The 14629-nt window shown below is 39.0% G+C and overlaps 1 protein-coding gene across 1 annotated transcript in view; it reads right to left on the bottom strand.

Moving 5' to 3' along the window:
* MOCOS (molybdenum cofactor sulfurase) overlaps positions 1-12305 on the bottom strand; it is a 206858-nt gene extending 194553 nt beyond the window's left edge. The window contains exons 1-3 of the mRNA XM_009330479.1: positions 12179-12305; positions 10457-10546; positions 7746-7812 (exon numbers count right to left, since the gene is read on the bottom strand). Of these exons, the coding sequence (XP_009328754.1) occupies positions 7746-7812; positions 10457-10546; positions 12179-12305 (284 nt within the window). The remainder of the gene's footprint in view (positions 1-7745; positions 7813-10456; positions 10547-12178) is intronic.
* Positions 12306-14629: the final 2324 nt, after the last annotated feature.

The raw sequence follows: 14629 nt of genomic DNA, 5'->3' as shown, positions 1-14629 counted from the left end.
GGGATTGGAGTGGGGGATGAAGAACAGAAGTAGCATGTAGTGGAGCTTATCTTGTTGAACCTATGAAGACAAGAGAATGGGACAGGTCTCCTCTACATAAATGCATCAGAAGAGGTTAATGGTAGAAAAGACCACAAAAGGCTATAGGTAACAGAAAGGACAGAAAACAAAAGGACACCGGCTTCTCATGAGACAGTGGAAGAGGGAGTTTTCTAGCCCTCCCAGTGGGGAAAGATCATCAACAGTAGATGAAAAGTACCCTGTAATAGCAGGAGATGAGACACAAAAACCCTGAAGGTCATGTACATTCCCATACTCTTGAACCATACCAGCTGGGATGTGTTTATGTTCTGGGTCTCCTGAAACCTGGCACCCTAAAACCCCTACTGGGCCTTCATACCGTCATTTCGTCCCTGCTCAGGCTAAGGTAGCCGGTTTGCATGTCATTACCCCATGCCAGTCACGGCCTATCCTCCCGTACTCCCTGTTCTGCTTACTCAGTTACTTCTGCTCAACACTGCTGCTGCAATGCTCCCGCTGGCTCTGCTCCTGCTGGTGTTTAACACATCACCAGGGCAGCCTGGAAGCTGTGCAGCTGCCCTGCTTTTTGCCACAGAAAGGTCCAAATTTTCAGCAGGGCAGCAATGACCTCAGTAACAAGCCATTAAATATTTAATGAACACAGCTAGCCGGCATCCGCCTGTGGCCAAGTGGGTTCTCAGTGCTGAGGGGAGAAACAAAGGCAACAACCACTAACAGACGTGAGATGTTAACTGAGAATTTCAGCAAGACAGCAGGTTGCAGAGGGCAGCAAAATAGAAAAAAAAACACTGTTAGGACTACAGCATCTAGCATGGGTACTATAAATAACCGCACAGAAATAAAATCAGAGAAAGAGTGAGCTAAAGGCATGTGCCATTGTTTTGCAAAGCAAATGTGTTTGCTCTGTCTGTAAGAAGACTAGATGAGCTACAGATAGTCTGGAACAACGCATAAAAGCCAATGGCATTATTAGAGATGAGAAGGCAGACGCAGTTATACTTGATGTAACAGGGACAGAAAATAATTCTCAGGCTACATCACAACTGAGACAAAAAAAAATGTAATGAAATCACTCAAATACTGCAGAGTCACCTGCCCCCAAAGTTACCACTACTTGCAGACCGTATCTGCTTCTGGACAAAAAATAATGGAAGTTCCTGAATACATCGCCATATTCAGAAGGTTAGAAGGTCACCAGTAGTTTAGAAAAATATTTTTTATATATATATATATATTCAAAGTGTAAATAATATGCCATGAACTAGCTAGCCCCTGTTCATAATGATAAAAAAATATAAGCAACACTAATAGCTATTCACTTAGGTGAACTTTATAATAAAACCATTTCAGTGGATACCAGTGTTTAAAGTGCTAAAAATCAAGACAGGATCATGAAGTGCGTGCAACAAAAACAGTATCAAAGAGCTGAGGAAACAGAACAGTAAGCAGAGTCAGAGTTGGCGTGGTTTTGGATGGGGAAAAAGACTCAAAATGCAAATGATGATTGTTTAAGGACTCAAGTGTGCTGGTTAAAACTGCAGCAAGGTGGGGCTCAGGTAGCAAATATAAGGATAAGTGCAAAAAGCTCTGCCTTTCAGCAGAAGTGACACCAGGAATTTCAGATTCGTTGAGACACAGATGCCACCAGGGAAGCCCTTGGGAATGTTGTAGCATCTCTTCAACAGCTTAATTATAAAAACAGATGAAGTATTCAGGTTGCTTTACAAGTGAAATGAATGAGATTCAAAATGGTGCTCAATACTGGGTTTGCTAACTTCACAGAAAGATTATTAGGGACTACTTAAAATGGTGCAGTAACAAATTATCTCTGTGCTCCTAAAATCATAGATGAATTAGTCTTTCCCAGAGTTATGATGTTAAATATAACATAAGACATAAACAGCATAGGTTAAACTGTCGTCGGTCGTGCACTTCTCAGTAGAGGATCATTGAGTAAGTTTCAGATGGTGGAGCAAAACAGAAAGTGTCTGCAGTCTTCAAAAAAATTAGACATGAGAAAAAATATCAGATGAATTTTGGACAACATACATAACTCAAGATGGCATTCAAAATTTCTTGACTTGAAGCAAATGGAGCACCTCTTCAATGCTACATAACTTAGGCTGAGAAGCAGAAGTGCACTGAAGTCAAAACAAAGTTGTCAAGCACAACAGGTACACACAGGCGATGGCAGAAATTACTTTTGTGCTAAATATCCAAAAGCCTTATTTAAAATACAAATAATCATCTAGGCCAGTAATGAAGTTGTCAGATTCCCTTGGAGCTGGCAAAGGGGCTGCTACGGTTCCCAACAGCTAGACAGGACTACGTTACTACTCACTAAACAGCTAGGGCAACAGGTGTTACCAGAAGAGTCACAGAGCGGTGTCTCACTCTACCGCTTCTTAGGAAGCAACTGCAAATCCAGAAGAGGGAGGAACACTGCATTTCTTCTACAAGTATTGTACAGCCTAGGGAGGGAAAAAATCTTCCATATAAACCCTGAAAAAGGCAAAGAGATGAAGAGAAGGGGAAAATGGAATTTGCATCGGGGAAACTTCACTATTTTTATTACTGTATTTTCTTCCAACTGGAATATCTCATCCACCAGCTCAGGTGCCCTCTCGCAGGCTTCCCCATGGACACAGAGGCCATCAGGTCCCTGCCAAAAGAGCAGCTGAGGAGGCAGTGAGGCTGTGTGCATTGAAAAAACGTGAACTAACATGGTGGCCTGAATGCGAGTAAGCCTGTACCACTCTCCCTACTCTGAATGTTATTTAGAGAGCAATGGCACAGCAAGATCACTTTTAATCTTTTTCTCCATTGCTTCTTTGTCACAGACACATTATAAAAGCAGATTCTTGATTTTTTTTTCTGAATTGCGAAGGAAAAAAAATTAAAGGTCGTATCCACCTTTTTTCAGACCTCTTTGCAAAACACCCTCTAACCACCCATACAAATTAAACTCAGAATTGCTCAGAAGCATTTCATCCTTTTTGTTCATAAACTGGTAATCTTGACCTCCAGCTTGTAATTTATTTTACTGAAATATTTATTTCCTTCAATAAATGATGCATTCCAGATTTGGCTCTCTTTGCAACAAAGATTACTCAAAGAGCATGACCATGAATGTACAAATTTTATTTACTGCAATCTCTTCATACAAACCATGAAGGTATAAAGCTGACTACCAGAAGAGTAACAGACAGCATTAGCAAATTCCTTTCTAAAGCTTGATAAACTTATCAAGTTAATAGTTAATGAATTTATTAAAACAGAGATAAAAGTCCAGGAGCAAAGTTCCAAAGTAAACCAGACTGATTTCATTGGTTCTTAAACCAGTATTCTAACTCATTAAAAAATAACAGTACCTGTTAACCTGTTCAGAAGCTTTTTACTACCTTGCATAGGATTGCAAAGAGTAAACCCACCAAAAGTAATGGATTGACTCCTAGAGACAACTGTTTATAAAATGGAGTCCTTCGTCTTCATTTTAAGTTTACCTTCCACCCCACTAGCTTTTTTCTTAAGAAGAAAAAAATAAGTTCCCACAGTTGCATAAAAGGATGGGTGTGGCCAGGAGAAAACAAGAAACATCTGCACCAAAGCCAGTGCTCTGTTGCTGCTCAGCGCATTAACAGAGCACAGAGTCAGAGTATCAGCCAGCTCACTGTGGGCGCGCTGGGATTGTTTCATTGCATGCCTATGTAAAATCATTTCATGAACCATGAGGAAAAAGATCACCCCTCTTGCTTATTATCAAGCTCTTCCAAAGAAAAAAAATCCATTATTCATAATTATCTTCTAATGCTTCTCCCATCTGCCGCGTACAGAATCACCCCAGTGAGCACTGTCTCCTTTTGCTAGACTTCACTGACTGTGGTATTTCAGACTTGCCCTGGCAGCTGAGCAGCGGGATCAGGAAGAGCAGCATTTGCAAACGGCATTATAAAACAAGCATGCAAAAGGGCTGAACCATCCTAGTTTTGAAACAAGGTTTTCAAGTTGATAGGTACCATTAAGGAGGACAGGATGCAGCACTCACATGTCACTCATCCGTACAGTCTCCCGTTGATGACCTTTGCAGAGGACAAATCAATACTAAGCAGATACTGTATCTACCATTTCTTACTGTGTAGGAAAGGTCAACCAATTTTCATGTATATATCAGTTCTAACTTTACTGTTTTCAGACACAGAACTGCTTAAACCTGGGAATAAAGAAAAAATCCTTATCCTGTGCATAGCACCATTTCAGAACATGTGATAATTTAAAAAAAAGACATGGAATGGAAACTTATTTCATAAGCAAGGTACGATGCTTATAGAAGGAATATAAAGCTTTACCTCGCTATCATGAAATGATCTCTACAAATACAATGTAAATGCAATTATAAACAATATCTATAAGATTGCTTCCTTAGCAAAATCCCGTACCACTGTGTGTTTTACCACAGAAGCAAATATTTTTTTTTTAAATACTAAGCCGTTTACATTCATTTTGTGCATGCCCGCTGCACCTTTTTTCGTTCGTATGCTCAGGCCACAGAGATTATTCTCCTCTTATAAGTCACTTAGATGGCATATTTTGAGAGAGGCCTTTATAGAAATACAGGTTTTGGTTCTATATTTAAACTTGATCCCATTTAGCTCAATGCCAAATCCTTTTAGCTTCAGTGGGAAAGTTCTACAATACACATATTGCCACAGTCTAGGAGATGCCTGGTGCTGAAGTCTCAGCTGAAATTTCTTGCTTTTTTTTAACATATATTTGAATTCCCAAAGTATGCTTAAGTTTAACATTTCACAGTGCCTGAAAGTTCGAGGATGAACGTTAAAACTCTATTAAATTCAACAACACTGTGTTTAAATGAAAAAGGCATTCTGTTGCATATCTTAAACACACCACAAACATAAAACAACACTAAAACTTCAGTCTGGCTCTGGTTAGAAGACGCTGCTGCACTATTTGATATTACAAGTGTAAGACCTACAAGGACAGCATTTTAAAATATTCAGAAAGCTAGTATTTTAAAACGCTTGCATATGGGAAAAGGGTTATTTAATACTCAATGTAATGAATTTCTGAGTTGCATTATCTCTGCAGCATCGTAAGGAGATACTGCACTAATGTTCTCTAGCTGCATGGAAATGGAGCAATGGCATTTCCATACATACGTACTCAAAGTCATAAAAAGGATCTATAATCTTTTGATGCATACATTTAATACATTTAGGTAAGGTTTATTATAGTTCTTGCTTCCTCTTCTCAGCGTCATTCATGGTTAATGTAGAGATACGCACAATGTTAAAAATCTCTCAGCAGTTCATTTCAAGTAAAGAGAAGCAATGTTTTTAAGAATAAAGTAGTTATTTTTACTCTTATTGTACTTGAGTTGGTCAAGAGGTAAGTTGTTTTGATTATTGTAATTTTGTAAATCATAGAAAACATCCATTGACTCAAATATTTAATTATTTATGTTATTTTCTTGCAAATCCATGTTCTAAGAATGGCTTCTGTCTGTCAAGCAAATATGAAGGCAAAACCAAATCATACAGCTTTGTACTGTGGAACAGTGTACACTGCCAGATTAGGAAAGTCTATTCTGATGCTGCTATCACCAATATCGATAAATATAAATCAGAAATTAAGCCTTGTGTTTATTTTTAATTACTTGCTTGTGTCATCTCATCAGAAAATCAAATTAAAAAATTTTTAAAAACAAATCATATTGTCTTGGAGACAAACACTGAAAAAAACTCATACTTCTGCCTGCAGCCATGTGCCAAAAGCAGAATTATAAGCAAGCAATTCATTTTAAGACTTCTGAAACTACCTGAATTATTCTTTCGCTGAGGAAATCCAGCCTATGCGCTGTGATGCAGGACAGAGCTGCCTGTAACCCTGTCTTGTCATATTGCTTATTTTGATTAGCTGCAATGGCATGGAAGTATAGATCTTTAATATACTTTTATTGCCTTTTAGATAGATGACGTACTGACTGGTTTTGGGGCATTTTCTTCCTGAATTTTTGTGACTATGCCTTTTTGATGACTATGCTTTTTAAATTTTTATTGGGGAATAATGGCTAAATTTCTATAGGGATAGATGACAAATTCTATTAGGTGCAATACTGAAAACGTTCATTTGGATGCAGAGGGCTTTTTTTTTTTCCCCAAAAAGAAAAAACAAACAAACAAAAAACCCAATACAAACACTGGTATGATTCTTGTCATCTCCCATCCTGCTCTTATAAAAGTCTCACGCTTTTTTAAAGCAGGATCCAAAATAAAACAAGCTGAAGATGTCAGCTCTTTTAAAGTAATCTATATAAGTTCCATGGTGGAAATCTATTTCCTTACTCCCTAACAATGAAGAACACAGAGTACAATAGTAATTATTACAGAAACAGCTACTTTCTACTGTGCCTCGTAAGAAGAACGATTAAATGGCAACATTGAAATATCACTGAGAGTAAATGGAAACCAGAATGCTAACGCTGCATGTGAGCACACAGGTATGCTCAGGAGACTCTGCAGGGCTGTAGGTATTGCTGCACCTGGCTGTAAGTGTCTGCCTTTGAAAACAGCTATTCCTCATAGACAATTGCTTTCATTTTATTTGGCCCTACATTAATAGGTTGTCACCCTGCACAGCATAAGAGAGGGTAGCGGAAGAAGCAAACATAAATACTTTCTCCAGAAAGTTGGTGGCGGGGAAGGGCAACAGATTATAGCCAGCTAGAAAGCTTGCCTTTTTTTACACCCTTATAAAAATGCAGTAAGGCAGATTTTCTTCATTACAGCTATGAACATTACAATGCTATAGTTCCATTGTTACTGATCTGAATTCTGTGATGTGTTCTGGAGAAATTTTTGCTCTGAAGGAAGATGATAAAACAAAGAGGAATCCATGACACTTCTTTCCTTGCACAAAGAGTGCCATTAAAAGCAGACAAATAAACTCAAAGCATACAAATTCTTCAATAAAGACATTTTTGATAAAATAGCAAGAGTTACCTAAAACAAACCCCTAAAACCAATAACCAAGTACCTAAGTTGTATATTTCTTCATGGTGTAAACTAATGCCAAGAAGTGTACTTTCAGCACACACTGTCCTGAACTTCAGGGGAATACCTTATTTAGAGATTCAGTTCACTTTCTGGCCCGTACCCAGAAGTCCCAACACTCAGTTTTACCTTTTCTTTTTGCTCCTAAAAATTACAATAAAACTACTTTAAAAGGTATTTTATTACTCCAACAGAAGTAAGTACCTGCTGTAAAACAACGTACACATTCCCATAAGGTTTTTATAAATTCTCACAAGCCATTATGCCCTATTTAATTTCATCTGAATTTTAACCATGTCCTTGCGCCTTAGTTCCACCTTACTATCTTACCATACCATCTTACTAATAATCGAAACTTCTGTATCTTAATTAAAACCGTGGACTGATATTACAGCACTAATTTAACTACAGGACTTTGAGAATTGGGGCATCTGGGAGAAAAAGAACTGACTTTGTCCAACACTTTACTGTCCAAGTACCTTGTGTTTTAAAAGTGAGGTGTCTTCTTTAGATGTGACAGATTGTAACACTCAGAAAATGACATCACATCAAAGTCATCAAAACAGCACAGGCCTAATCAAAATGAAAACAATGAAGCGCATCATAAAACATCTGAAAGAAAGATTATTCTACCTGTATCGGACATGCTCGATTGTGTCATATGTCAGCTTGCTGCTGATATTCTGACTATGAGGGTTGCCTAGGAGACAACAGAGATATAGAAGTTAATCATTAATCACAATTTTGCTATTAATTTTTTCTTTTATCAGTCTTACACCAAGCCAGCCTGAAAAGATGACAAAGAAAGATTTAACGTATACTTCACAGCAATGCCCTGAAGCTCCTTAGAGCAGTTAGTCAAGAGAAGGGACATATAACAGAAGAAAGCAATTATGACAGACCTTGAAACTTCTCTTACTAATACTTAGGCAGTTCCCTTAAAAAGAAAATGCAACTGCATATGCACAAATGTACTAGGAAAAACTACAGATAGAATGCACATTCATAAATATATTTGCACACTAGCTAAGAAGCAATTTAGAAGAGACAGCATCTGGAGGTAATAGACATTCATGATTGGACACCAGGACTAACCCTGGGTTTTTTACTGTCTGAAATTCAAGTAGCTCATGAAAATATAAATTTTAGTGAAAAATTAGTATCCGCCTTAGCACCACTCAGCACAGACATGCGTTAACAATTAAGACAGCACGTAAGAAGGGCATGAATTTATCTTCTTGAGCGAAAAAGATTACAGCAATATCCCCACAGGCACAGCACACTTTCCTATTAGTAAATGCTTAAAGAACATGCCTAAACAGTTTGGAAAGAGAACAAAAAAAAAAATTGCTATATTAACACAGTTTTTGCAGTAGGCTGCGATATTAGCTACTGTCTTTTTAAAATTTCAAAATCACCCTGCTGAAAGTTATTGAGTGAAAATGCTAAAAAGAATAATAAGTTTAGAGCTCAAACCCAAAATCTAGTACCTAGACTTTTCATGTCTGATGTTGCATTTCTGTAATTTCCAATTCAAATATTCTCAATTTAGAAGTGAGAATCTCTCTTACTTACATTCCTTTCCCTCATTTACACATGCAACAGCTAGACTGCAGTTCTTCAGGCCTGTGGATTACCACCAAGAAAAAAAAAAGGCTGCAAGTCAAACTCCCCCTTCACTCACATCTGTGTCTGTTAAATGAACTCTTTTTATACAACAGTTACTGCCCTCAGAGTTATCAGAGACGTAACTGGAAAAAAAAAAAGATTTGACCATACTAGAGCTCTCATTATCATTTTAGATGAAAGCAGTATTAAAAAAGACACAATTTGTTCTCCCATAGCACTATAGGAACTATGCTTCAAACTGGCAGCACTACTATTTCTATTCACAAGCACTCAATTGATTCACAAATTTAATTTTTTTTCCGCCACAGATGGAACTTACTATAAGGGTTGAGCCGAATGTTGTTTGAAATAACTAAGATCAGAGTGCATACACTTCACTTTACAATGGCTGTAGTGACAGAACATTAATTTTAATATCACTGACATGCACTTGAATAGGAGATTTTGAATGTCATCAAATCAATGTATCTTCTTATAACAGCCAAAAAACCTATCCCTATCGAGAACAACATCTATTTCGTAGTGGAACTTAAATCCACGCTCTGGATCCTGGCCCGGCCAGGAAACAAAAGAGCGGGAAATGACACATACAATGGCACATTGAAAATGAAAACTACCCAGAACTCTCAAGTGGCTTGCCCAGGTGATAAGCACGAGTGTGCCAGTGCTTGAGTGAACACAGTTTTCTTTTAAAGCAATGGTATGTAGTTCCCAAGTGAGGAATCACTTTGCTCTATGTATCAGGGAGCACAAGAAAGACACAAAACTAGCAGAAAGGACACATAGCCCACAGATAGTAACACACAGTAAGAAATTTTGATTACTTCAGTGGGACTACTCACAGCATATATAGATAATACTGTACAGTATATTTTTTTTCTGGTTGAGCATAAATCACTCTAATGTCAATTGTCTCACACACTAACAACACTTCCTAAACAATGGCTGCTGCTGCCTTTGGATAAAAGCACATTCAGTGTGCGGTTCTCGGCTAGATAATAACATTTGAAAGAGATGAAAGGTTTAAGTAGAGGATCTGCAGACAAAGTACTTGTAGGTGGTGCTGAAGTGCCCATGTCCACAGCTGCAATAGCTAAATCTCCACCCAGATATTGCACAATTCTGTAGATATTTTTACTCACACTCTTATGTGCAAGATTGCTTTGGTGATATGCATCCTTTTTTCTGAGTATGCACCTAAGTCTAATAGTCTGGGAGAGGTATAGCACCTATTCCCTACCTAAATTCACTTGGGATCTTTGAGCTAATCTTCTAAACAAAATTCTTATACTGAGCCACAGTATAAGTTCCCTGTGATGACTCTCACTGAGAAGGGGGGTGGTTCTGGATTCTGGTCCTTGCATAAGAAATTGCTTTTGCATTTTGTGTGGAAAAAAAAGGACTAAACAAACAGTGCTCAGAGCTACATTGTATTTGTTTATCCTCAGCATGGTGCCCTAACCCCTGGGCAACAGTCATGCTTCCTTTGATTTTTCTTCTTCACCAACACAGGCACATCCTTGGCCACCAAAGAACAAAGCTAGGGGTAACACAACTGGACTATGACTCCTTTGTAAAATCACTGGTCTTCCAGCTACTCTATAGCAGTGTTAAAAAACCCGCAAAAGTACCCTTCCAACAACTCAAGAGGCACAGTTTTGATCTATTTAGATGGAAACTTGAGAAGACTAATGGGAACGCTGTTTTGCACTTACCATAAACATTGTTTCTGAGATCATCAGTAAAAGCTTTAAGTAGACTCTCTGGGAAAAGTGCTGAACCAGCATGGTCAAGGTAAGTAATCCCTAAAAAAAAAAAAAAAATTACTAGATTTAATTTTTTAAATGTTTAATTCCATTTTCTCCCACAGACTACATTGTGAAGTGCACCATTCAAACACCCCTAGTGCAGTACCCCACACAAAAAGTCAATTTCCACAAACTTCCTGGGGTATGATATTTCTCTGCCTGACTTAGAGGTCTCTACAGCTCTTGAAAAGCACTTCTCAAATATGTTCCAGTAGTCAGGCAATATTCACAGCAAGGCATCTTTCATTCACTAGGAGAAACAAAAAAGGAGGATACAATACAAGCCCAACATTTTGATTGCATCTTTATAATTTTTAATTAAAACCAAATATTTTAAGAGGTCCTTACATTCACATTTAGATTATACATTCTGTAATGGAAGAGAAAAATCTTTTTGTTCTGCCTGTACAAGACTGAGCAAGATGGTGACTTCAGCCACCGTACCTTGTTACTCCTAGGCACTACTTATTATGAAAACTACTATTACCACAATGATAGTAATTATCATTAATAGCAACAATAGTAGTGTTGCCTCCTTGCTGACAGATGAAGCAACTCTCTCAAGAACTGACAAGGCCTAAATCATGCTTGAAGCCCAAAGACAGGACTAGTTTAAGTTTTAATGCGTTTAAATATTTCTTGCCACTCTGCTGCACTTACATTCAATTCATTTTTAAAATCTCCTTTTATGTTATTAAGCTATTGCAAAACTTTTAAATAAAAGCTTATTGGAAACGAAGGCTTTTTCATGTTTAGCCATTTTAGATTTCTTAATCTTCAGCAATTATTCTTCCATTTCTCCAGTGTGTTTCATGCCCTTTATTAGTTTTTTCATTTCACTTACCTTAAGTATTTCAACCTATTTCAAATTTTAATAATGATGAATATGATTAAGATTAGAATTTATTAAGTATTTTAAAGGCCTTCCCTTTCCATGGGGACTTAAAACTGAGTTAAGCTTTAAACAAGAAGCCTCGACACTTGGAAATATATATAATTATACATCACGTTGCTGTAGCAGTGATTTGGTAGGTAAAGATGTGAGGCAGTGCTAATGACAAAAGGAATCTGGACATCCATCCCTTCTCCTATTTGCAAAAAAGAAAAGCCCTCCCCCGCCTTAAAATTTCCCCACTTACAGTGTCTAGCAAAAGCAGAATTTTTAATGATGGCTTGAAGTTAGTCAAGGAAAAGCGTTTTGAGGTGATTTGAGGGGAGGAGGGTGGAAAAAAATGGATTGATTTATTAGATGTACAGACTTTTAAGGTTTTGACTTTTTTTTTTAATCCTAGAAAGTTTCTCCCAAGCAGTATGAAGTGGCACATACAAGCATACGGAGGTCAAAATGCACATGGGGTCTGTCCAGCCCAGTTTCTGACAGGAGAGGTTACAGCCGCTTGGCTCACCCCCGAAACACAGGGGGTTTGGAGGGCGAGAGGCACGCTGCATCACAGAGAGAGAGAGAGTCAGGCCCCTGCCCGGCAGAGCAGCATGGCCTCTGCCAGCAAGGGAACACCGCAAGGGGACGGCCGCAAGGGAACACCGCAAGGGGACGGCAGCAAGGGGACGGCAGCAAGGGGACGGCCGCAAGGGGACGGCAGCTTTCCCTCCAGCAGGTCATACACTCACCGCGGCCACACTGCGGTGCATTGCCCGCCTGAGACCAGGGCCTGCCGCACGGCCCGCAGCTTGGCACCAAACACCTCTGCTCTGAGGTGGAGCTGAAGCGGGGAATAACAGCCACGACCACCAACATCGGGGCCCAGCTCGACGGCAGTGGTCAGGGCGATAAACAACCCACGGTCACCGGCTACAGCTGGGAGAGCTGGGAAGGGCAGCCCTAGAGTTGAGAAAGGGAAGAGGCAGCCCTGAGACAGAAACAGGAGGGAAGGACTGCTGTCCTGGAGGTGACTGTCCCCGCCAACACTCTCTCTCAACAAAGCCTGCGCAGAGATGCCATTTGGCTCATTAGCTCTTACGGGCACCACAAGCACAGCCTAGTGATGCTCCTCTGGAGGCAGACAACTGCCTTTTTTGGATTCTTCCAGCCCTAAGGAGGTTGACAGCACCGAACCGATAACGCAACCGTACAGCACGAGCGAAAACCAGGCAACCGGCTGAAGCTCCTCAAACACAAACCATCCGCCGACAAGGGGACGGGCGCTTTCTGTCCCGGCCGATGCTCTGTGAAGCAACGTGGACTAAAACGTCCTAGGTAAAGGCCCCCTAAGTGGTTTTTCGAACTTGATTCATTACATAGCTAATTACAAAGTACAATATTGTGGTGCTGTGAAATGGAGGCAAAAAACCAGCCGGTCATTTTTTAAATTCCTCCTCTGGGCGTATTACTTTGAAAATGTGGGAGGACATTTGGCTGAGGAAGGAAAAATTATTAATTCTGAAATTTTTATTTTATCTTTAATGCTGCTGTTTAACTGAAAAGAGAGAACACCATTTAATACTCTCTTGACTGCCCAAAAAAAAGAAATAGGCTCTCTCATCATTTGAGACTGCACTGGAACAAATATTTTTACTCCTACTGCACTTTCATGCTGTATTTTTTTTCTTCCTGTCTTATTTCAATAAAACTATATTTTTAGAGGGAAGAAAAAAAATATGGCACATGTATAACACCATCAAAGAAAAGAATGTTACTAACTTTCATTGTGCTTTTCCCCTGGTTTAATAAATTTGCTATTTCAACTTTATTGAACACACATTAACGAAAGAGATTTGTCAGAATATACAGAATAATATAGTTATCCCTGTTTCACTCGGGTATTTAGTATATAGGCTGTCAGCACTATGAAATTATACTGTTTATGGACAGTAACAGGAAAAAGAAAATATAATATGATCAACCAAATGAAAATTAAAATGCACTATCTATCAGGACATGGTTTCATTGCTTGGGGAAAACGTAAAATTAACTTTTAGTTTAATTTACATACTATTATGTTTGGAATGTGTAACTGACTTCATTGATCTAACAATATACCAACTATTTGATAAAATCACATTTCAGAAGTAGGTTTTTTTATAGAAGTACCGAAAACCATTCAATGTGCCAGCATTAGTTATGGAAAGTTATTCAGCAAGAGTATCGGTTCACAAACTGTAATATTCACATGCTAATATTCTTGCAGGTTAATTTTACGTGGGGAACTCTTTGGGAACCAACATGGGCCAGTCTGTCCTGTTGAAGAAAGCCCAGCTCTCTGCGCTCCTTCTGTGCTACAATTCATCTCCTGATAAAGCATTCACCATCTCTGCGTGCCTGCCCTGGCTCTTTGTAAAACTTCATGAGTGCACATGCAGGTACAGCCTCAGAAATGCCAGGGGACCATTCAGTTTAACAGAACATTCCTATCTTTTAAATGAAAAAAGATAACCACAATTTAATTTGGAGCATTTTAAAATCAGAGTTTAAGAGCAGGGGAGAACACTGAACTATACATAGTCTGACCGCCTGCAAAACACACAAGGCAAAAGGAAATTACCCGGATTAACCTTTTGGAGCCAAAATACCTGCTTCTGACAAAAGCACGCTTTCCTAAAAGGTGATTCCACCTAACTTTGAAGGAAGTTAAAGACATCATGTGATGAACTGAGCGTAGAATAAGGAGGTTACGTCTTTCTTAAATCTTTTATTAATTTTTAGGCTATGTATACGCCTACCATCCAGAGGACGGTCTAGAGGGAGAGAAGCACAGAGAGACCATGGATACACTCCTTACAATGGCCTGCTGGCACATGGAGAGTAAGCTTTTTCCTCTTTCACACCCCAGCCGTAAACCCATGCCTGGTCACCCGGCTCTTAGCTGGCTAAATTAATACTACTTTGGTATTATGTAATCTGCTCTTTTAATCCCTGAAATTGTTCTTGGTGCTATACATTTCTGAACTTTGACTGAGTATCACTTCCAAAAATAACCAATTTATTTACATTGCATGTGGCTGCCCCATGTCCACCTCCTTAACCTTTTGCCATCCTGTGATTCTACCACGGTCACCAAAACAAGCCAACCTGCGCTGTGGCTTCACAGATTATTTCTCACAGCCCCAGCACTTCAAAATTCC

This window comes from Pygoscelis adeliae, unplaced genomic scaffold (genome assembly GCF_000699105.1).
Source record: "Pygoscelis adeliae isolate BGI_AS28 unplaced genomic scaffold, ASM69910v1 Scaffold78, whole genome shotgun sequence".
Classification (NCBI taxonomy): domain Eukaryota; kingdom Metazoa; phylum Chordata; class Aves; order Sphenisciformes; family Spheniscidae; genus Pygoscelis; species Pygoscelis adeliae.
This window is presented reverse-complemented; position numbering and strand designations above follow the sequence as displayed.